Genomic DNA, 25,160 nt, shown 5'->3' with positions numbered 1-25,160 from the left:
CAGTTCTTTAAGTCTCCTATTTGTTCCTATATTTTATGGACAGTACTGTTAACTGCTGTAATTATATCTTACAGAAGAAGGCACTCCATCTCTCTACTGAGAAGAGAAAGGACAGAAAGGAGTCTGAACTCTAGTTGATGTGTATAGGTTGGCTTAATGAAAAAAGTCTCTACTTCCAGAGAATCTTTCTGTCCTTTCCTTATTTTTATATCTTTGGACCTAGAGGTTGCAAGCAGGGTCATGTCACATTGTGTATTCTTTGTATCTCTTTTATGAAAATAAGGGGTTGTCTGAATCTTAAAGGTAAGTATCCATTCCAGCAAGTTTCCACTCTATTTTGTTGTCCCTGAGAGGATTATAAAACTGTAACATGTTATCTCTATTCATATCTATTTGTTTGATGGATGCAACACTGTTTTCTCACTCTTCCTTTTATATGTGAGTAATTGAGAATTAGTATGGATGTTCCCTATTTTTGGTGTTCATAATTGAGTTGGTTAAACTGCTTGCACTGCATGTATTTACTATCATGATTTAGGTTCAGTGCTGCATAGCTTTCAGCTGCCCTTCTAGCTCTGTCTCCAAGCACCTGGTTTGTCTGGATACGCAAATGGGCTTTCTTGCTTCCTGGCTTCTGGCAGGGTGGGGGTGGGGGGTTCATTCAAGCTGATGGAGAACGTTGTCAGCAGACCAAAGAAAGGAAGGAGGGAAAGGTTAAGATATTTACTTTCCTAACTTCTTTCATGTGGGATTTCTGTAGCCTGGCTGCCTCCTTTCATTGAAGGTCAAAACTCCCATCAAGTAGCCCTCTTAGTTTTAAGGTTGCCAACCACTTCCTCTCCTTCTACTTTCACTGCCAACGGGTGGTGGTAGGTCCTCCTGTTGCTAACCCTGGGACACTATACTCTCACTTGTGATTTCCTTACAGCCTACCTATGCTTTAAACAGTCTCTATTAAACTTCTCAAATTACCCAAATTGAGTGTGCCATCTGTTTCCTAAGGCAACCCTGACTGATAAATGTACTTTAAAGTATTTTAGATTCTGTCAGTGGTTATTGTGATTGCAATTCTAAAGTGGATTAGCACTAGAATAAGGGAAAAAATTATTCTGACAGTTTCATGAACTTATTCTGTTGGTTGATGTGTGATTTTATTTTTAATTTCTCCATAAGATGTGGTTTTGGGTAGCATTGGCCTGGTTACTGAACACTTAATATGGCACAACCCATTGTTTTAAGCATTGTGGGGAATTCAGAAGTAGGTGAGACACATGCTCAGTAATTCTAATAAAAAGCAGTTTGTGGTAAGTTTCATGTGAGAATTACAAGTGCTATAGTAGTTCAGAGAGGGTGATTGTTCCATTAAGACCACTTTGATTCCATCTGCAGCAGGACTGAAGAGAGACCTACAGTTTCCTGTGTTTCTGGTAAGGCCTGTATTTCCCAGTCCTTGCTTACTTCATCACCCCATAACACACCAATGCAAACCACATAAGATGCCAGGCTCCAAGGTAAGAATAACTAATACTATTTAAAATTCACTTATATATACCTGTTCTGAGTAGACAACATATTAACTCATTTAACCCTTCCAACATCTCAGTGAAGCAGGTTCTCTTACCTGAGTTGGAATTCACATTAAGGCAGTCTTATTTCCTGGTCTAGGCTCATAACTACCATACCTACAATATTATTCTCTAATTAAAACTAATTATCCACCTCTCCAGAGAGATCATCAAAATGAATCCATCATATATGCAGCCCTTTCAAATGATGGCTTTTAGGTATCCTCGTTGCTCCTCAGTGATGTTTCAAGGCCTGCAGCCCTGTGTTCCTCTTGCCAGTAGAATTTATCACTTGCTCTGTCATCCTGTTGCAGTCATACCAGTTAGCCCCCCTCATTCAATATAGATTTCAGCACTTCACGTAGTGAGTGTCTTTCTTCCACTAGTGTTAACCATTTCTGCCAATCCCAGTGTCTACACAGATAACTCAGCCTCTGGAATTCTTTGACTTCTTATGTCCAGTAATCCTTCCTTCTGTTGTAGACTTTATTTATCAGTAACTGTATTACTTCTCAGATTTCAAGTGTAAGCATCCTGTTCTCTGACCATCATTGCTTCTCTCTTCCCAGCTCATGCCCTCTAATTTCGTACTCCAACAGTTCAGGGACAACCATAAGAGACCTCCAGTCCACTGACGCTAAATTTCTTTGTTGTGTATCATCCTTACTGTGTTTTCATTTTTCTTAACCTAGCTTTGATTCTGTGGTCTGTTGTTATAACCACTCACTTTAACTCCTGTTGTATTTTACCTGATTAAAGCCAATACTCTACCTACTTTGTACCTAAACAACCAGATGAGACTGGTGGAAAACACACCACTGTCTTGACTAGTTTCACTTTAAATACTTGTGACCTCAAAACCTTAGTGCTGCCTGCAGTTTTAGTTGGTTCACTCTCCCATTTTTATTCAGTTCTGAAAAACTCTCCCTTTTCAGTTGATGGTGTTTATTATTTTACTTTAAAAGAAAAAAAAAAACCAAAACAAACATGGAGAAAGGAGAACTTTATACTTTCCTATCAGCAGATCTACAAACCTGAAAGAGCAGTTTCAGGAGAATGGTAGGAGCAGAAGCCAACTTTTCAGGGACTAAAATGTGAATGGATCAGAAGAGATAGGGACTGTGACATTTTCCCAGATGTATCTCTGGAACACTGTTTTTATTTAATGAATCTTGTTCAAGAAGAGGTTTAGTGGCTAAGTAAATTTGAGAAGTGCTGAAAACTATATATAATATTTATATGGAAAGGAAGTTTCCATTTGCTGGCCTAGATTTTACTAAATCATTAGTTTTCAAACTTCGGCCTATTTCACAGTCACCTGAAGGGCTTGATTGCTGGGTAGCACCTCCAGAGGTTCTGATTTCATAGGTCTTGGGTGGCTCCTAAAAATTTGCATTTACAACAAGTGTCTAGGTGACACTGATGCTGCCAGTCCAGGAAATTGGGGAATCCCATTTTGAGAGTCACTTCACTTGAGTAAGAATTCAGCTGCCAAGAGTGGCAGGTACAGTTAGGATTTTGAGCAATATAGCAAATAGCTATTATGGGATAGCATAGTCAGAAGAAATAAGAGCTGACTAACAACATCATGGAACTTTGATAGTAAGATAGCAGGAATTTGTAGTGGACCCAAGCAGTGAGTTTTAATGATTTTCTCTAGCAGTTTGACCTGTCAGAGAAGGATCAGAACCACCAGCAGTTAGTACAGAATTTTGAGTGACTCCTACAGGCTGCTAATGTCATATATGTATAAAATTTATCATCAAGCACTCCATCTTTGCTTTGTATTCCCATGATGAGTGCCAAGACAGTAACTTTATGATGTCTTTAACCCATCTCCTTTTTATTTGTTTGTATCAATATGTTTATTATTTACTATTCATTAATTGTTTTTAGTTAAAATTGTATATGTTAGTTAATAGGGGTTTTGGAATACAAAGACTAAATGTCATGAAGTGTCCTAAACTAATTCTGTCAATTACAGTCAATAAATCTTTGAGCAAATTTCTCTTGTTTTCTCACTTGGGAATTTTTAAAATAAAAGAATTAGAAACTACCAGTTCTCGCTTTATGAATGTAATTGTAAAGCCACAGAATCTTTTCCTAAGGAGAGTCTCATGTGGGTTTTTGTGGTTTTTTTTTTTTTTTTTGCGGTACGCGGGCCTCTCACTGTTGTGGCCTCTCCCATTGCGGAGCACAGGCTCTGGACGCGCAGGCTCAGCGGCCATGGCTCACGGGCCCAGCCCAGCCGCTTGGCGGCATGTGGGATCTTCCCGCACCGGGTCACGAACCCGTGTCCCCTGCATCGGCAGGCGGACTCTCAACCACTGCGCCACCAGGGAAGCCCTGTTTTTTTTTTTAATATTTTAATTTTATTGGAGTATAGTTGATTTACAACATTGTGTTAGTTTCAGGTGTACAGCAAAGTGATTCAGTTATACATATGCATATATTCATTCTTTTTTAGATTCTTTTCTCATATAGGTTATCATAGAATATTGAGTAGAGTTCCCTGTGCCGTACAGTAGGTCCTTATTGGTTATCTATCTTATATATAGTAGTGTGTGTCTGTTTATCCCAAGCTCCTGATTTATCCGCCCCTCCCCTTTAACCATTAGTTTGTTTTCAATATTTGTAAGTCTGTTTCTGTTTTGTAAAGAACTTCATTTGCATATTTAAAAAATTAGATTCCACATATGAGTGACATATGATATTTGTCTTTCTCTGTCTGGCCTCACTTAGTATGATAATCTCTAGGTCCATCCATGTTGCTGCAAATGGCATTATTTCATTCTTTTTTTTTTATTTTTTTTATTTATTTTTTTTTATTTCATTCTTTATTTATGGCTGAGTACTATTCCATTGTATATATATACCACATGTTCTTGATCCATTCCTCTGTTGATGGACATTTAGGTTGCTTCCATATCTTGGCTATTGTAAATAGTGCTGCAGTGAACATTGGGGTGCATGTGTACTTTTGGATCATGTGGTTTTTTAAAAGTAGCTAAATATTTATTGGAGAAGCTGGCCCTCTACAGGGTTTGTATAGAATTTCTAGCCTAAGTTGCATTACCGTTCCTGGGTATCTGAACTTCTTGGGCTTTGCCACTGAAATGTTTTTATAATGAGATTGTGCCGTCACCTAGGCCTCACTTATGTCAGTTTTACTGCCTTAATGACTTTGTAGTATCTGTACTGAGCCTGGAGTAGGAAGGAACCACAAGAAATGCTGTTTTGAAACATGCTTGGGGTACATAATAAGAGAGGAAAAGGGTGAATCCTTTTTTCCTATCTTTTTTTCTCTCTTACCCACTTCAGTGAGGACAGAAGCTTGAGAAGGGTGCTACCTTTCTGTCTCTGATTTCTCAAATCTTTGTCAGGCTTTTGAAGTTAGATACTGCCTTCTTTTCACAGTGTTACAACTGGTTATTTTTTAAAGTAATATACTTTTAGAAACTTGTGGATGTGTTTTTATAGCATTACTGAGGAATAATTAATTATAATAAATAAATATTTAAAGTGTACAATTTGAGTTTTGACATATGTTAAACTGTCATTACAGTAACAAGATAACATACATTTTCATCATCCCCAAGAGTTTTTTGTGCCCCTTTGTAATGCTTCTCCTGATCTGCTTTCCATCACCATAGATAAGTTTACATTTTCTAAGATTTTAAATGAATAGAATTACATAGTATGTACTTTGTAGGGGGTGGTTCTGAGGTCTGTCAATCAGCATAATTGTCTTGAGGTTTATGCACGTAGTTTCTTGTGTCAATAATTTGTTCATTTTTATTGCTGGATAGTATCTTACTTGGATATTCCACAATTAATCCGTTCACCTGTTGATAGACATTTGGGTTGTTTTCCGTTTGGAGTTACTAGCAGTAAAGCTGCTGTGAACATTTGTGTACAAATCTGAGTATGGACATGTGCCTTTATATTTCTTGAGTAAATACTTAGAAGTAGGATGGCTGGATCATATCGTAGGTATATGTTTAACTTTTAAAAAACTACCAACTGTCTTCCAAACTGGTTGTACCATTTTTACATTCTTGAGAGTTCTAGTTGTTCCACATTCTCACCAGCATATGATATGGCCAGTCTTTTTTTCTTTTCCTGGCTAGAACCGTTATTATTTCAGAAATAACCATCCAATGTAACTTGAGGTGGTTAGAATAGTTATTTCTGGATGACTGTAATAAATATTTGTCAAAACACCAAGTACCTCAATAATCATACACATTTCATTCATAAGAACTTCCAAAAGTTCTTATGTATCAAAAAAACTTACAAATGGCACAAGAGAGTTAATAGTCTGTAGAGGAGAGAAAGAAAATTATTCTAGGGGAAATTCTAATGAAGCATTTTCTCCATTGCATTTTTTTTTCTTTTTTTTTTTTTTCCGGCACGCGGGCCTCTCACTGTTGTGGCCTCTCCCGTTGCGGAGCACAGGCTCCAGATGCGCAGGCTCAGCGGCCATGGCTCACGGGCCTTGCCGCTCCGCAGCACGTGGGATCTTCACGGACCGGGGCACGAACCCGTGTCCCCTGCATTGGCAGGCAGACTCTCAACCACTGCGCCACCAGGGAAGCCCTCCATTGCATTTTTGATTAACATAGTTCATGAAAAAAGCCTTGCTTTGCCTTTCTTTAGTCTTTTTGTTTTTGGCCATTCTAGTGGTATGTATGGGTGTCTGTGTAGTGGGGTCTGTGTTTTTTAAATTTGCATTTTCTACATGACTAATGATGTTGGGATGCTTATTTGCCATTTGTATACCTTTGGTGAAGTGGCCAACTTTTCTGCCCACTCTTTTAAAAAAAATACTGATTTGGGGTCTGTTTTATCACTGAGTTTTAAGAATTCAAGGTTTTATACATTTTGTAACTACCTTTTTTCAGTTGGTGGCTTGCCTTTTCATTTAAATGTTTTGAAGAGCAACAGTTGTAAATTTTGATGAAGCCCACCTTATAAATGTTTTCTTTATACTTCTCTTTATGTTTTGTGTCTTATTTGAGTTCTGCATCATTTCATTTCTTTGATTTTATTGAAAACTTAAATCTCAGATTCTCGTTTTTTAGCCATTAGGGAAAAAAAGCATAGGAGGTAATTATAAAGCTAGAGTTGTATCTGCCTTGTATTTGTGTTTTGTTATACTTTAATAGCAAATTACTTATGATTCTAGTACTTTTTATTTATTCTTTTTGGTTGATTTTTAAACTTGTCAAGGATTCAGGAAATTGCCACTCACTGGTCTAATTCCTTTGTTTTACGGGGTGAAGGAACTGAGGTTCGTAAAGGTTACATGACTTTGCTGATTGTTTACAGTGTATGATTATTTTAAGACCAAACAATCTGAGGTCCTCTTAAATGCCATTTCACTGTTTGTTTCCCTGTGAGGAGCTGTTCTTTGTGATACTGTTGATAAGATTTTACTGCATGCTGTAACATTAAAATAAATTTAGTTCCTTCATATGTTGCTTCTTCATTGGTCATTGTGATAAATATCCTCATTGAAAGCAATATTATTAAAATTAAGTAGGTTATCTTTCTGAGAGAATCTTAATTATCTTAAAATTTCATTAAGTTAAGATGTCGAATTTAACACTTTTGTTTTTTTAATTCTTTCCAAAGGTCTGTAAACAGATTTGGCTAGGATTATTTGATGATAGATCTTCAGCAATTCCAGACTTCAGGGATCCACAAAAAGTGAAAGAGTTCCTACAAGAAAAATATGAAAAGAAAAGATGGTGAGTGAATAGTTTGTATTTAGAGCAAAGCCTCCCCAAATCACATTAATTATGGGTAAGATTAGTATAAGAGGAAGGAAGGAAGGAGGAAGGAAATAAGTAGGTAGGTAGGTAGATAGGGAATAAGGAAATAGGTAGATACTCATTATACTTCGGCTTTTTATTGAATTTGGTTTCCACAGACCTTTACTTCTGCTTTATCTTAACTCATCTGTGCCTAGCAGTAGCCTGTTTCTTATCACCAGGCCTCTTACCCTTTTGGGGGAAGTTAGGGATTCTTCCTTATAAACCGTCTCTATCCCTGTTAGCTTCTCTAGACATTTTAGTCTTATAAAGCCTCCTTTCTTAAAATCTTCCTTCACCTACCTAAGGAGACAAAAGACCTGTATGCAGAAAATTATAAGACACTGATGAAAGAAATTAAAGATGATACAAATAGATGGAGAGATATACCATGTTCTTGGATTGGAAGAATCAACATTGTGAAAATGACTCTACTACCTAAAGCAATCTACAGAGTCAGTGCAATCCCTATCAAACTACCACTGGCATTTTTCACAGAACTAGAACCAAAAATTTCACAATTTGTATGGAAACACAAAAGACCCTGAATAGCCAAAGCAATCTTGAGAACGCAAAACGGAGCTGGAGGAATCAGGCTTCCCAGACTTCAGACTATACTACAAAGCTACAGTAATCAAGACAGTATGATACTGGCACAAAAACAGAAAGATAGATCAATGGAACAGGATAGAAAGCCCAGAGAACCCACACACGTATGGTCACCTTATCTTTGATAAAGGAGGCAGGAATGTACAGTGGAGAAAGGACAGCCTCTTCAATAAGTGGTGCTGGGAAAACTGGACAGGTACATGCAAAAGTATAAGATTAGAACACTCCCTAACACCATACACAAAAATAAGCTCAAAATGGATTAAAGACCTAAATGTAAGGCCAGAAACTATCAAACTCTTAGAGGAAAACATAGGCAGAACACTCTATGACATAAATCAGAGCAAGATCCTTTTTGACCAACCTCCTAGAGAAATGGAAATAAAAACAAAAATAAATGGGACCTAATGAAACTTCAAAGCTTTTGCACAGCCAGGGAAACCATAAACAAGACCAAAAGACGACCCTCAGAATTGGAGAAAATATTTGCAAAGGAAGCAACTGACAAAGGATTCATCTCCAAAATTTACAAGCAGCTCATGCAGCTCAATAACAAACATCCCAATTCAAAAATGGGCAGAAGACCTAAATAGACATTTCTCCAAAGAAGATATACAGACTGCCAACAAACACATGAAAGAATGCTCAACATCATTAATCATTAGAGAAATGCAAATCAAAACTACAGTGAGATATCATCTCACACCGGTCAGAATGGCCATCATCAAAAAATCTAGAAACAATAAATGCTGGAGAGGGTGTGGAAAAAAGGGAACCCTTTAGCACTGCTGGTGGGAATGTGAATTGGTACAGCCACTATGGAGAACAGTATGGAGGTTCCTTAAAAAACTAAAAATAGAACTACCATCCCACTACTGGGCATATACCCTGAGAAAACCATAATTCAAAAAGAGACATGTACCAAAATGTTCATTGCAGCTCTATTTACAATAGCCAGGAGATGGAAACAAGCTAAGTGTCCGTCATCGGATGAATGGATAAAGATGTGGCACATATATACAATGGAATATTACTCAGCCATAAAAAGAAGCGAAATTGAGTTATTTGTAGTGAGGTGGATGGACCTAGAGTCTGTCATACAGAGTGAAGTAAGTCAGAAAGAGAAAGACAAATACCGTATGCTAACACATATATATGGAATCTAAGAAAAAAAAAATGTCATGAAGAACCTAGGGGTAAGACAGGAGTAAAGACAAAGACCTACTAGAGAATGGACTTGAGGATATGGGGAGGGGGAAGAGTAAGCTGTGACAAAGTGAGAGAGTGGCATGGACATATATACTAAATGTAAAATAGATAGCTAGTGGGAAGCAGCCGCATAGCACAGGGAGATCAGCTCGGTGCTTTGTGACCACCTAGAGGGGTGGGATAGGGAGGGTGGGAGGGAGGGAGACGCAACAGGAAAGAGATATGGGAACATATGTATATGTATAACTGATTCACTTTTGTTATAAAGCAGAAACTAACACACCATTGTAAAGCAATTATACTCCAATAAAGATGTAAAAAAAAAAGTGGGAATAACTCAAATGTTTTTCAGTTGGCGAATGGGGAAAGATTGGTTGAAAAGGGACACAGGCACGATTCTGGGAATGACGGAAGTGCAATATACAGGCATATCTCATTTTATGTGCTTCACTTTATTGTACTTCACAGATTTTTTTTACAAATTGCAGGTTATGGCAACCCTGCACTGAGCAAGTCTCTTAGTGCTGTTTCTCCAGTAGCATTTGCTCACTTCATTTCTCTCTGTCACACTTTGGAAATTCTTCAGATACTTCAAACTTTTCCATTATTTATATATCTGTCATGGTGTTTTGTAATCAGTGATCTGTAATCAGTGATCTTTGATTTAATATTGTAATTTTTTTGGGCACCACGAACTGCATCCATGTAAGAGAGCAAAATTAATAAATGTGTATGTTCTGCCAGCTCCACTGAGGGGGTGGAAATCTTCCTTCATTTAGCAAGTGTTTATTTACTATCTTTTATATACTAGGCACTATGCTAAAGCACTCATGAAGCAATCTATTCATTCACTTAATTGCATGTTGTAGTAATTCTTTGCTCAAAATATCACTCACTGCCCAACCAAGAAGTTATTTTACTCTACCTGTTTAAGAAGGAAGATTTTATACCTTTTTAACTAAATCTGTCAGATGTTAATTTTTAAAAAGGAATTAAGACAGGTATGTATTGGCTAGTAAGCCTTTTAAAGCAGAGCAGGGGGTATATTCATAGAACTAGTAGTGTTCAGTTACTTTGAGCTCTTCATTTTTACCTGTATGAGTACAATTTAAGTCAGTTTACTGAAACTCAGTGATGAATTCTTGGTTGTTTCTTTATCCGTATTCAGTAGTGTATATTTTCCTTCTTGGGACGTTAAGAAGATGAGAGAGAGAGTCACAAATAGAAGGAATAGGTAATGAGGAAGTACATGGCCTCTTGTTTCCCTGAGGAGCTGTATTTGAACCCAGAGAATATCTTCAAGAGCTTGTTTTGGTTGAGGGAATACTTGCCATGGTTATGAGTGAGATATCTCTACCTACATTAAGTGAGCATGGTAGAAAGAAGTGGCTCTGATTTGTATGTTCTGTGAACTTTGTATTCCCTAGAGGAGACTAATTTTTGCCAGGGCTATATATTCAGCATTACTAGAAACATTAAGTATGAATGTAGAAGAAAACATATTAGTAAGATTTTAGTTCAGGAAAGAAAAAACTTAGAAGATGCAGTGATAGTAAAAACATGGTGCCATAAATGATTCTCTTAAAATGAAGTGTATAATTATCTTTTTATCATTTTAGTTCTTAATTTCTTAGACCTTTTCCTAGACCCTTTCCTGTAGTTAAGACATTTCTGCTTGATAGCCTTGGCCTAATTTTTGATTTTCCCAACAGTTTTACTTTTACCAGCTCAGAGTTAGTTTGAATAGGACTTAGCTGGGATTTCAGATAGTTTAGCTTCAACTACTAAGAGAAAAGTGTGTGTGAATAAGGTTTATAGAATTAAAACCAGGAACCCCCCCCCACATTAATAATAATAACAAAATAAAAATAATTCATTCAAACAGTAAGCAAATAATTGTAAACCTCAAATAATTATAATTTGTGTTATCTTTTCTGTCCTGAGAAACAGGATAGTTAATAAGAGAATAAGAGAAATAGTTAATAAATAAGAGAAATAGTTAATAAGAGAAATACAATACAAATAAGGATAGTTAGTAAGAGAAATACCCAAAACTTCAGTTGTTGGGTAGGGGAGAGGGAGTGACCAACATTCAGCTAGGCTGGGACCTGTGCATTTTAAACTCACACTCCTGCATACCTGCATACCTGTGACGTGTCACTGGAGTGGGGCAGTGGGTTTTTAACAGGGCATAAGCACTATCCAAATGCACTCTCCCTAAAAAGCCTCACTGGGCAACTGCACTTAGAACATTGAGACTGTTGCTATCATCTAAAGGGATTTTGAAATTTTCTTTTAACCAGTTTTCAGACTCAATTCCTATGCTATACATGCTTAGCTGTTTTACTTTTAGTTAAGCAAGCCTTTGAGCCAAAGACTATTATCTGATTTTATCCGTTAATAAGACTTGGCTATACTCAGAAATTGGCATTATCACTGATAGGTCAAATTATGGGAAAGTGTGACTTCCTGTTTTCTCCCATATACTGGAAAAAACAAGGCAGTTTTATTGTTCGTGATTATTATATAATTTGATAATTGCCAACACTTGTGTAGCTAACACCTGTACCAGAAAACTGTTCTAAGTACTTCATAAATGTTAACTTGTTTATACCTCATAACAACCATATGTCAGTGTTTTAGAAGAAAATTTGGATGCACAGAGAGTTGAAGTAGTTTGCCCTACGTTTCATAGCTATCGAGTGATGGAGTTGGGATTTGAACTCAGATTCTGGAACAGAGTAGAAAAGCTCTGTTTTTCTACTTCTCCCACCTGTGTAATATGGGGAAGGAGGGTAGGTAGAACAAACCCCAGAAATACAGAGAGCAAAAGCTCTCACATAATCCCAGCTCTGGAGATTAGCGTTGCCAATATTTGGGCATTATATTCTTAACTACCTCTCTTTCCTTCCTTTACTCCCTTGATCCTGTGAATTCTTACATGACTGAGATCAAACGTGAAAGACCTGTAAAGTCTTATGGACATCTTTGCATGTCAAGACAGAGTAGCTATGTATTATTCTATTATATAGATGTTAGTATAATCCTTTTAAGCATTTTTCTCCTGGTGGATTTTGGTTTATTGTCCAATTTTTAAAATTTTAAGGAGTGCTGTGATAACCTACGTATACATTTATGTGTGTACAGTTAGTCAATTATTTCCTAAGGGTAAGTTACTAGAAATGGCACTTCTGGGGCACAGAGTATACCTATTTATGTATTTTAATAGAGAGTAACACAGTTTGTAAAGTTTATACTCAGATCAAATGCGAATGTCATTTTAATTTACATTTTTATTCGGTTACAAGTATTTTCATTTCTTTGTCTCCCTTGGTGAATTGCTTCTGTCCATTTAAAAATTGTGTTGTTAATCTTATAGATTTGTAATAGACCTTTATATTTTGGGCTACTAAGTGTAATATAATAAATGTTTCTCCTTCCTTCAAACGTTATTTATGAGCATACGATACTTTGGTTTTTAAAAATTAGAGTTATTAACTATCATCATGATTAACTACGAGTCCTCTTTTTTTAAAAAAGCAGTTATTTAATATATTGTATTTATTAGAAAAACTGTAAGTAAATAATCGAAACAAGTTTTGTGGTTAGTCTTTATTACCCTTTCTCTGAATATTTTAATTAAGTGTAGTCTTAAGCTATCAGTTCTAAGACGGTTTTGAAATAAGATTAATATCAAAACAGTCTTGTACAAATTAGAATTAAGCTTATCATTTTGAGCTTAGTGTTCCGTACATCTTCCTTAGTTAACTGCCTGTTTAACTTTTCGTATGTTTTAGGTATGTCCCACCAGAACAAGCCAAAGTGGTGGCATCAGTTCATGCATCTATTTCAGGGTCTTCTGCCAGTAGCACAAGCAGCACACCTGAGGTCAAACCACTGAAATCTCTTTTAGGAGATTCAGCACCAGCACTGCATTTAAATAAGGGCACACCTAGTCAGGTGAGTAGTTTTTAAGTCTTTGTAGAGGCTTCTACTTAAGGAGGATTGAGTACCATGAATTTGGGAATTCATTAAGACAGTTGCATAACCTTATATACGAGTAGCATTGTGTCCTAATGGTTTATAATACATTAAAAGATACTTGGTTAAGTGGTTGGAATGTGTCTATGTTTGTTCTTTTTGCTATTGCGAATGCTATTGTGAATACGAGTTTGTAAAGCTGTACAGGAACATTGTTATAGCTATCTATCAACATATATGTATCATACGTATCATATAACATGCAGTGGTAAAACATGAATCTGTGGTGACCATCAGAGTTAGAACAGTATGGCCTCTGTGATATTCTTTTGCAGGAAAGGATTTCTCAAGCATAGAATTTTTTCTCCATGCTGATTGTGAAGCATGTTTATCATTGAAACGCAGGTGGCTTTGCATTACGTAGCATATTCTAAAAAACTGAAGTCTTTTCAGCAGTTGGTGTCTAGAGTTTATGCTTCTGTACTTCATGATAGTCAGCGAGCTGTGACAGATCTGTTACTGTGTGGCATTATAATGTCTGTCCTACACAAGAATGATCCTGAGGCATGGTACTATTTGAATTAAATTCCACCTTTTAAAATAATGCACATACTAGGGCATCTAGATAAGTTGCTCCACTTTCATCAAAGGTCTGCGTAGAAAATGAAGAGAAGGGTAAAGTCAGTATATTGTAACTCTTCCCATGGATAAAAGATTTGTTCTATGAAAGCCTTATCATCATACTGTCTTAGCAGTAAGTCTGTCTCGTGTCATGAGGTGTAACAACTGTTGTAATTATATTTCATTGCTTTTGACTCTGTACTTAACATTGAAAGATAATATGGGAATAGATGTTGAAAATTTGTGCTTTTCAAAAAACATCAAAGAACTCAAAACTCTACAAATGGAAGATTATGTAATCTTTAAACTGTGTTTTAAGCTTGGTGAATTGGAAGTAGTGGTATAAATATTCAGCAGATCTGACTGGAAGCTCTTTATAGTTAATATGTGGTTTATAGTCTCCTGTTGTAGGTCGCTCTCAAGGGCAGCAACAGGAAAAGAAGCAGTTTGACCTTTTAAGTGATCTTGGCTCAGACATCTTTGCTGCTCCAGCACCTCAGTCAACAGCTACAGCCAATTTTGCAAACTTTGCACATTTCAACAGTCATGCAGGTAAGTTTTTTCCCAGCAGCTTTTGCCAGAGTGATTGAATAATCATCAAATTAAATATTGTACACTAATTTAAGAATTGATTTGGTCATTTTGAAGCAGTTTTATTTGATAATTTGAAACTTTGCTTTCTGTTTTTTGCATATATATATTTCACTGTTTTTTAAGCATAACTGAAGCCAGTGCTTACTGAATTGATTTCCTGTTAGTACTTTGGGATTTATTTTACCTTCTTTTATTCACCTATGAAATTGTGATGCTATCCCACTTATTTTTTTTCCTTTCAATTTCACGTCCTGGCTTATAGTTGGATAATAATGGTACAAAGTATGTCATGTATATATGCATCCAGAAATGTGCCTTTTGAGATAGTTTGGAAAATTATAGAAAACCTGCTCTTCAGCCACATTTATTTCTATCAAGCATTGAAGGAATTTTTTGTTTTAAATACCAGTGGAAATATTTTCTAAGAATATGCTACAGAAGGAAGTTGTGGTGTGATTTATGTATGTTTGTGTGTGTGTGTGTGTTTGCTTTTCAAAAGGGATTCTAGGATGAGAATTTCTTTCAGGAGAGATTGTACTGAGAAGGGTAAGAAATCGGGAGGCTCGCGCTGTTAGGGCTGTGGTGGGTTTCCATCTGCTTTACATTGGCTGAGCCCAGAAGTCGAGAAGGAGGCTGAGGAGACTCTTCCCTTCATACTCCAGGTGGGAAGCCAGTTCCCTCTCTGAGCAGACAGGAGCCCTAGCTTCTGTCCCCCCTCTTGGTTTTCGAATGGTGGCCAAAAGAGTTGGTGGTGGAAGACTCAGTGAATAGAGAGTGAACCTTCTGTAATTTATGAGTATTCTGCATTTATCTCAGTTTTAGGTTTATGGAAATGTAATTTGAAATGATGGAAAAGTAACTGCCAAACTCTTTTGTAAATTTTCAGCTTATTTCATGACTTATTTCATGTTTCCCTTGTGTGTGTGTATGTGTGTTTTTGTTTTGTGTTTTTGTCTCTAAACGCAATTTGTGAATATTTGCAAGTCAGGGAATTGATGTTACACTTTTCTGTGTAATCATATTAGCCAAAAATAGACAAGACAGTGCAGCTCCACAGACTAATTTGTACCGTGATTACCCTCATACTTTTAATAACTCCCTTAAAATGCTTTTTGAAAATAATTGTCATTATTTAATTGTAGAAAATGTTAAGAGAGAGAGAAATGTATGATTTTATCAGATTGATAGAAGATAGTAAATCTTAACTATTTTGTCTCTTTTCCACGTATGGCAGAAATGGTAGGACAGATGTGTCTGTGAGGAAGTAGTTGAATAACCATGTAGATTAGGTCAGGTTGCCTGAGAGTAATAGTTTTTTAGCCTGAAGTTCTCTTGTATTTACAGATGACTACTCAGATCACTCTTTTCTTACTTCATTTGATTGATCCCAGGAGCATAAAATATATATGGATATTGCAAGAACAAGCTAATAAAATTACTCATTTATTTTCCCTTCTAGTATAGTTGATGCCATCTTTCACATTTTACCTTAAGTAAGTTTTAAATTGGTGTCACAGTTCAATCTGAAATGTCTTTTTCCAGAGCCTTTGCAAGCACTCTGAATTTTTACTTTTCCATACATGGTTCATAGATACAAAGTCATTGATAGCTGAGTTTTTACCCTGAACTTATCATTTAAAAAAAAAAATACATTAGGTGAAAATTTTCTCCTGAACACATTGATGTGACAAATGGAACTTTTAATAGCAAACAGTAATTATTCAGATACGCCAATCTGGCCGGCATTGTTTTAAAGGGAAAACTGTTCTTTTACAGATAGTTCAGTGGGTTAAAAGCCAGAAGTCTTTACCCGTCTTTATTTGAACATTCTGGCTGAGTTGGTGTGTGTGTGGATATGTGTCAGTGGTGGGGTCAGTATTATGTTCAGGAAAAGTCATCTTCTACAGAAATAGGCATGCAGTTAGAAACATAATTTACTACAGCATGTAATAGTTATTTTGCTTGGTAATAAACGTATCACAAAACCTGTGAACTGTAAACTGTAATTGATTTTGGCCACACCTTATATGAGGGATGTCAAACTCAATTGCCTTGCCACCCAGTTAACACAAATGAATAATATAATGCAGTGCCCCTTTCAAAGGGGGATGGTCTATAATCTCCTGTTGCCACATGAAAATACAGGCTCAGGATTACTAAATACACCGATTTTCTTTTAAGAGAAGTATGAAAACTTGTTATGTAATGTGAAATGCTCTCTTTTTAAATGTTAGGAATTAATGAAAATAAACTATCATATAGGTGAAACAAAGTCTGTTTGTCAGCTGAATTTGATGAGGGTTGCCTGTTTCCATCCTCTGGCCTCTACATTTTTTTTTTCCTTTCTCATGAGTATCTGTTGCTCACCGAAGAGTAAAGACAACTCTTGGCAAGATTCAGGCTCATTAACTTGGTGCCTTAAATTCTAAATTCTGAGTTGACTCCTTTGTACTTTTTGAATAAGACTGTGTAAAAAGCATCTTTATTATTTTGTCACATTCTTTTTAGTTTGGATTTCTTTGTGTAGAGATTGTTTGAGGTTCCAGATAGTAATTTTTGTTTACTGAATTTATTAGTGTTTAATTTCCAAAGTTGTGTTTATCAGTTTCATTCCGCAACACTTTACAGATTTAAAAAGTTACTATAATCAGTTGTTGAAGACAGTAGATTCAGTGTCTACAAATAAAAACGGATAGAAGTATTACAAAACCCTGTCTTGCTATAGTGAATAGGTATTTGATGAGTGTGTTTGGTGCTCTGGTGGGAAATCATTGGGAAAATATAAATGTGATAAAATAGGCTTGCCCAACAAAATGGATTGCATTGAACTGATTTTTTTTTTAAGAAGATGTTGGGGGTAGGAGTTTATTAATTAATTTATTTATTTTTGCTGTGTTGGGTCTTCGTTTCTGCGCGAGGGCTTTCTCTAGTTGTGGCAAGCGGTGGCCACTCACTATTGCGGCCTTTCTTATTGCGGAGCACAGGCTCCAGACACGCAGGCTCAGTAGTTGTGGCTCACGGGCCCAGTTGCTCCGCGGCATGTGGGATCCTCCCAGACCAGGGCTCAAACCCGTGTCCCCTGCATTAGCAGGCAGACTCTCAACCACTGTGCCACCAGGGAAGCCTGCATTGAACTGATTTTTTTCCCCTGATGTTGTTTGAAACATGTTAAATGTAAAATTTTCCCATATGATGTTCTAAATACAAGTTACATGTAGAATATGTATTATTATAGGCTACACATATGTTCGAGGTTATAAGCCACAAACTAGCTTAGGGACCCAATTCTTGTTTCTACAAGGGACAGATGTTTCATTTGTTGTTCTCAACTGTACAGCTAAGTGTTCAAAAAACTTGGAAACTTGCATTTTGGAATATAATCCACTCTAAGTTTGAGAATTTCCTATATCGTGTTCTCTATTCATTTGGTTTATAGTTATATTATCTATTTATTACCTATTTTGGCCTTAATAAACTTATTTTGTCTTTTAGTAGAATTTTCTTCTCTTTGGCTTAGTATTTCAAAGCTCTTAAGAAATTTATTTCTGTTGTTTCATAAGTTGTAGAATTATAGTGTTTGTTGGTTTTGCTAGTAGAGACCATCTAGCAAATCTTCTCATTTTGTTAGTGAGAATACTGGTAGAGCCAAAACAATTGAGGGACTTGTCCAATGGTTTACAGTTACTTATGTTAGGATGGAGTTCCCTGATTCTTATCTTAGATTCCCTTTTCACTAAACTGTACTTTTTTACTGGTGTTCTCAGCAATGCTAAATGGTAACTATTTAAACTTATATTTAAACTGGTATAGATATTCCTTCCAAAATATTTTTTAGGAAATTAATTTTTAAAATTTATTATTTATCTACTTGTATTTCTTCCATTATATTTCTTTTGGGGAAAGTAAAATTTCAGCCTGTAAAAAAGTTGAATTTTATCATATTAAGTAAAAACAGACAAAATATTGTAGGGAGTCCAGAATACAGAATTTATATTGTTAAGCAATAAGCAGCCTTTTAATTTAGGTTCTAGTGTGTAGTGCTTAAGGGCCAGGTCAGATGTGTTTCAAAAAGGTTTTCAAGAGCGCAGTGTGAGCGGTGACATGTGGGGATAGTACTCCACTCGTCAGAAGTGGTAGGTGTGAAGACACTAGAAGGGAAGTGGCACATGTGTGTAGGAAAAGGGGGTTACTCTAGGTACATTCCTCTCCCGCCCCCGTCATATCCATTTAGATAGATAAAACAGCAATTACATGAAATACTGTTAAGTTTTCCTGATTATCTTCCTAGAATAATGTTTTACTTTGTTAATGGAAAATTTTTTTGCTTAGTGACTTCTTTTGGTTTGTTTACAAGTAGAGTACGTATTCATTGAAAAAGCTTAGCGAACTCAGGCAAACAAAGAAGGAAATGATACCTACCTGAAATCTCACTACTTTGATTTAACTAAAATGCAGATTTTCTATGCACATGATGCCATGTTTAATGAAATTAGCAGATGAAAATGTATCTGTATTTATTAACCTATTTATCTTACTTACTTAGCTGTAAGTATTTTTGTATCGGGCTAAATATTCTTTTACGTGAATTTTTTAAATGGCTGCATTATATTCCATTGTATGATGTTCCATAATATATTTAAGTGATCTCTCGTCGGCCATTTGAGTTTCTAAGTTTTTCATTATTATAAAAAACACATTGTTTAGCTGTTAGATTCAGCCATGCTCATTTGCAATATTATCTCTTTACAAAAACTACCTAGAAGTAGAATTGCCTGCAGAGGGTTTAAGTGGCTCACTCACTTTGTTGGTGACATATTATAATCTTTCTCCATCTTTTGGACGTGCTTTTTGTTCTTACCACTTAGCATTCCCTTTCCTGCATACCAACCACTTCTTATTCTTAACTTATCCTCTATAAAAATCTTATCCAGCATCTGTTTTGGCCTTAAAAAAAGTCTTTTGAGTTATTTCGTTTTACTTACATATTTTAACTTTAGGGAAGCCTGGAGTTTTGCTCTTAGATTGGTGACCAGTTGGGAAATACCAGTTGATCTTTTTCACTGGGTATGAGGTGCATTTATGCTGTGATTTTTACGTTTTTATCGTTTCTTAAGTTTTAATATGTGTTTTAAAATGCCAGCTTCCTAATAAAATATGAGTATCTTCAATGTATTTGGTGATCATGTCCTTCTTTTTATACACTCGAGTTTTCTTTTTTTAAATATGCTATGGTGTGACATCGTTGTAAACTCAAAAAGCAACCAAAAGATTTAATGTAATTAAGCCATCTTTGTATCATTATTTTAGGTTCACATAACTGATGAATCACTTATCACTATTTTAAATCTGAATTTTCCAAATGTATCCTGTATCCTGCATCTCTATCTGCTTTACTGTAACTAAATATTTAGTGCTCTTAATTCAGAGTTTCCTTTAATAGAGGCACTTTACTATTCCTGAGGTCACTCAAAGGCTATTGTGTACAAATTTATCATTGTACAAAGCGTTTTTGGAAATTCCTGGATACCCTTTAATAAATTGCTTGAAGTTGGGTGAAATAAACACTGGTAGAATTTAAAATCCGATTTCTAAATGAGTTTTCTTTAAAGTAAGTTGTGAGACATAGAAACTTTCATAAAATTCTTAAATTCATTTATCATATTTTTCATTTATAATTTTCATATTCATTAACATATATTGTTCCTTACCATTTACAGCTCAGAATTCTGCAAATGCAGATTTTGCAAACTTTGATGCATTTGGACAGTCTAGTGGTTCGAGTAATTTTGGAGGTTTCCCCACAGCAAGCCACTCTTCTTTTCAGCCCCAATCTACAGGTAGAGCTCTCCAGCATTGTGCTTAAATGTTTACTTCAAAAAATAAAAAACTCTCTAGAGGTAGTTTTGGAACATTACTCTAAACTTAAATTCTGTGATTATCTGGTTCTAAATTAGTTCTGTTTTACAAAGCTCTGGGGAAACCTGAAATCTTTATATTTTTCTTTGTTCGTTTTTCTGAATGCTAGTATTTTGTCTAATTCACATCTATTCTCCTTTTCCTGCACATGAATCTTCCTTAAATTTCTTAGGCACAGAGGTATTAAAGTACTAAAAGTTTTTTAGGTTCACAAAACACATTACGATTTAAGCTCTGAATAAAGGAAGCTAGTTGATTGCTTGCTTCCATAGAACTAAAAACGTTAAGTAATTTTCAGGACAACAAGCTTCAGAAAATAAATATTATTAGTTGAGTAGATTATTTAACAGTCATTTTAATAAACTTTAAATAGTTTTCTGTGCAGGAATTGGTCTTTAAAAATTGAATACTCTCCCATAAACTGTATTGTTTTCAGAAACTCATTGAACCTTTGTTTAGATCTTTGGCTGATTATTTTTCGTTCAGCTTTTAACTCTGTATTGTCTTAAAGCCTTTTCTTTCAATTTTCTTTCTTTCTTTCTTTCTTTTTTTTCTTTAAATTTCATCATTTACATAATATCTGGCTGTCCAGCATTTAGAATGCTTTCATCTAGCTGCAGTTTTGGTGAATTTACTTCAGCTTTTCCTCTCCAGGCTTCCAACAGTAAGTTCTGTTGTCACGTAGGCATCTTTTACTAATTTGTATGTTTTGTGCTATATTTTTTAGGTTTTTCAATTATAGAATGTTAATCATCTTTTAACGATAATCCTTCAGAAATTCTCACTTTTACTCTCTCCACTATTGCTAACCTCAGAGAACATAGTAGTATACCATAACAGAGTTAGTTGATTTAATAATTCAGTTTTTATTAATTTGAAATAAATTTCTTCATACAGATTTTGAAAGCTCAGTATGTACTTTGTTCATCAGCTCCTTGTAAACAGATCACAGTCTTTTAAATACAAACATTACTTAGTTTTAATCGAAAACAACTAGAGTTTAATTCCTGAAAGAAATATATTTGTTTTAGAATGCATAAAAAACTGATTGATGGAAAGTGTTTGTGGTTTTTTAAAAAATAGGGTGTAACCTTTGTTTCTGAAATACCTATAAGTGTGCTTTGCTCTCACTTTAATATATAAATATCTATATCTATCTGCTATCTTGATTGCTGAGACTAATGTTTAGGCATAAAGAATCAACATCAAAAGTGTAGCACCAACAGTGTAGAATGAATATATACTGGTTTCAGTATTTTAGTAGTACCTTAGGGAGTTCTCTAGAATACAGAACAGTCTTTAAAATCTTAGCAGGATAAAGTTGATGTAATAATTTTTTCCTTGAGCTATACATTAGGGCATAATTTTACTGAAGACATTGTGGTGTTGTGTGTACATTAAATTATTATGTGGAATTAAGTAATAGCTCTTCAAGTAAAATAAGTCTAAAGCTCAAAAACCACCTTTTAAGAAATTTGGATCAAAGTAGTACATTGTAAACATTTTAAATCTCTACCCTGGGATTTGTTTCAACCAGGTCTCTGTTGGAACTACAAAACTTCTGTAGTGTAAGATATTTTGCATCTTGCCTACAGAGTTTGTTTAGGGAGAATTGGTAAAAGGTCATAGTATACATAGCTGAATGTTCTATGAAGTAACTGAGTTTCAAATTAGGTAGCATGGAGACGCTCTCCTGTGAATTATTTTCTTCATTCCAGGATAGAAAATTACACACAGAAACTTGTTGCCCTGTATGTTGCCAGGGCCTTTGAAAATCTAGTTTTGTAAATTATGGAAAGTCACGTGTAGATAATAAAAGTTGAATGCCATTTGCCAGTTTTTAATTTTAAGAATTTAGGATTGTTTATAGAACACTTAATTTAGGAAGAAATGATCATATAATCTTTATCAAAGGATATTGGGAAAAATCTAGCAATTTCAAGTTTTCTGTCTGTTCTGTTACAGGTGGAAGTGCTGGATCAGTAAATGCTAATTTTGCTCATTTTGATAACTTCCCCAAATCCTCCAGTGCTGATTTTGGAACCTTCAATACTTCCCAGAGTCATCAAACAGCATCAGCTGTTAGTAAAGTTTCAGCGAACAAAGCTGGTCTACAGACTACAGACAAATATGCGGCACTTGCTAATTTAGACAATATCTTCAGTGCCGGGCAAGGTATCAACCTTCAAACAGACGAATACAAATTTGTATATTAAACAGTCCTCTAAATTTGGTTGTATTTATTAAAATCTGAGGATGTGCTTTTCTTAGTTGTATAGATGTTTAGTTTACACTAAATGTTCATGACTATTTGGCACATTTTGGATCTGAAATAACTACACAATGGGAGGCCTAGAAACTATTTGTAAACGTCTAGATTTAAAAGAAAATAATTGACAAAAATTTAATTTTTTCTTAGAAAGCATGCTTTATTGTTCTAAGGCCATAAAGGGCCAAGAAATCCTATTAATAGAGATGACTAGAGGATTATTTGGTAGGTTCTGTGATATATTTGTTTTGAACTACGTTCTATTAATATTTTTGTATTTATTTAAAGAAACAAGATATTTACAGTGTATTTTTATACCTAATTTTGGTCTTAAGGCTAGTATTTTTGCCTCTCAAAGTGCGTAGTGTAGTGGGGGAACAGCAGGGGTCTACTTTCAGACTGGATTCTGCATCCTAATCTCTGAGCCTGATTTCTCATCTCCCCTCCGAAACGAGGGCAATAGTAATAGCATTGAACTTAAAAAGTTGTATTATATGTATTATTGCATGGGAGGCATTTAGAACAGTGCCCGGCACATCGTAAGTGCTCTGTGAATGTTTTCTCTTACTACTATCTCTAATTTTTTCATGAACAACCCTGGGAAAATGATATTATTAATAGACTCTTCACATAGTTCAAGCATTTTATGAGTGTATATGTTCACTTGAATGAGATATCCCCGTCCTGCAGATTTAATGTAGCACTTTGAGAATTTCTTCTTTATGTGTAATCTAGACATGTTATTGGTACTGGGTCCTAGTTTTTGTTACAGAAACAGTATGCTGTCTTTATCAGAGTGGTATGTATAGCACTAATCTTGTCCAATATTTTCTGGATTATTTATTGGATAAGACTCTAGAATCATGTCCATTTATTTGCTAAGCTCCAGATCGGTTTTAAATTTACATGTGTTTCATGGCAAATGTGGTTGTAAGTTGAAAGCATTAAGTTAAGCATCAGTTAAAAGTTTTGATGTAGTATGTTTTTGTTTGTTCACAGGTGGTGATCAGGGTAGTGGGTTTGGGACCACAGGTAAAGCTCCTGTTGGTTCTGTGGTTTCAGTTCCCAGTCAGTCAAGTGCATCTTCAGACAAGTATGCAGCCCTGGCAGAACTGGACAGCGTTTTCAGCTCCGCGGCCACCTCCAGTAATGCATATTCTTCCACAAGTAATGCTAGCAGGTAGCTTGTCTTAGTCTGTGTTCCTGCTTTGTGTTTTATCTTTTAAACTTTTTTGCAACGCTGAATAATAATGCTGTTAAGTAATGACCATTTGGGGCTTAAAGATTCCTGAATATTTTTGTAAGTTTGAGGAAACTGTGTTTAAATTTTCTAATTAAAATATAATCCTTGAGTTAAGTGCCATAGTTTTATTTTTTTATTTAATCGAAGGCTTTGTTACTTTTTTCCCTTGAACACTAAAATGTGATTTAGAGTATATACACATCTTGAAATGGATAGTCATATACAAATTTAATTGTACTCAGCAGAGACTCCATTTACAGAATTATTTGCTTTTAATGTACAGTTCTCAGTCATGAAGATTAAACACTTAAAGTAGCATGTTATAGCCTTAGTTGTAAATAAGCAGTTTTAGAAATGTTTGCACCAGAACCCAAGACCAATTCTGTATCTCTTTTGTCATACTGGTATTTATAAACAGACATATCTGTTACTGTGTTCAGATATATCGGGTGTAAGAAATTCTTGGCAGCAGAAAGTCTACTGCATTTTAACAGTGTTCGGTCTTTAAAAACTCTTCTAGTTTTGACTTTTTCATCTTTGGGTCAAGGAAGCAGACCTAGAAGTACAGGTGACTTACCTGTACAGTGTCTTACCCATCTCTTAGTTTTCCATTCCTACAGATTGTCTCTTCTTTTTTGTTATCTGAGTAGCTTTTTATTTCCCTTTAGCACCTTTTCCAGAGAGAAATGGTAGGATTGTAACATTAACTAGTTTGGCTCACTCTTTAGTAACAAATTTTCTGTATGGCAGATGGGAAAAATTGAATCCAAAGAATAAAATTTAGAGTATTTATATATTTTTTGCTTTATTAATGTTGTCTACATTACACATATATAATAGTGGACTATAGCAATGTGGTCGTAAAGTCTGGAAACATAGACAGGTATATGTAATGAAATGGTTTATTGGTATTACATTATAATCATAAGTGGTCCCCCAGAGTGTAACCCATGGAATGTTTGAAGTACCTGAGACCCATTCAAAAGGTCTGTGAGGTTAAAACCTAAATTCATAATAATTCTGAGGGGTTATTTGTGTTTTCAGTAATTGACATTTGTTTTGATGGTGCAAAAACTATGACAGGTAAAACTTGCTGGTGCCTTAGCATTGATTTACAGCTTTGGCACCAAGCCGTACAAATAGTCATCTAATAGTCATTATATTCCTTACCACCACACATTCAGTTTTACTTAGGAATATTTTTGATGCAGTTTTTATTATGAATATGCTGTATGAAGCAGTAAAGGAATTTAAGTCTTGACCTTTAAATATGTCTTCTTAATTTTCTGTGTGTTGAAGTAAGGTATGCATCAGGTAGTTCTGCTATGTACTGAAGT

At 35.3% G+C, this 25,160-nt stretch overlaps 1 protein-coding gene across 12 annotated transcripts in view; it reads left to right on the top strand.

The window, feature by feature from the left end:
* Window positions 1-25,160, top strand: part of AGFG1 (ArfGAP with FG repeats 1) — a 72,402-nt gene that overhangs the window by 35,403 nt on the left and 11,839 nt on the right. For 7 of the 12 annotated variants that reach the window (XM_027119540.1, XM_027119499.1, XM_027119492.1 and 4 more), the window contains exons 3-9: window positions 7,203-7,318; window positions 12,997-13,159; window positions 14,200-14,353; window positions 20,113-20,232; window positions 20,904-20,975; window positions 22,277-22,486; window positions 23,580-23,760. In XM_027119540.1, coding sequence (XP_026975341.1) covers window positions 7,203-7,318; window positions 12,997-13,159; window positions 14,200-14,353; window positions 20,113-20,232; window positions 20,904-20,975; window positions 22,277-22,486; window positions 23,580-23,760 — 1,016 coding nt within the window. The remainder of the gene's footprint in view (window positions 1-7,202; window positions 7,319-12,996; window positions 13,160-14,199; window positions 14,354-20,112; window positions 20,233-20,903; window positions 20,976-22,276; window positions 22,487-23,579; window positions 23,761-25,160) is intronic. The other 5 variants (XM_027119523.1, XM_027119531.1, XM_027119505.1 and 2 more) reach the window with 2 other exon arrangements.

The sequence above is a fragment of the Aethalodelphis obliquidens genome, unplaced genomic scaffold, assembly GCF_003676395.1.
Source record: "Aethalodelphis obliquidens isolate GAN/ISIS:26980383/991018 unplaced genomic scaffold, ASM367639v1 scaffold2, whole genome shotgun sequence".
NCBI lineage: Eukaryota > Metazoa > Chordata > Mammalia > Artiodactyla > Delphinidae > Aethalodelphis > Aethalodelphis obliquidens.
This window is presented reverse-complemented; position numbering and strand designations above follow the sequence as displayed.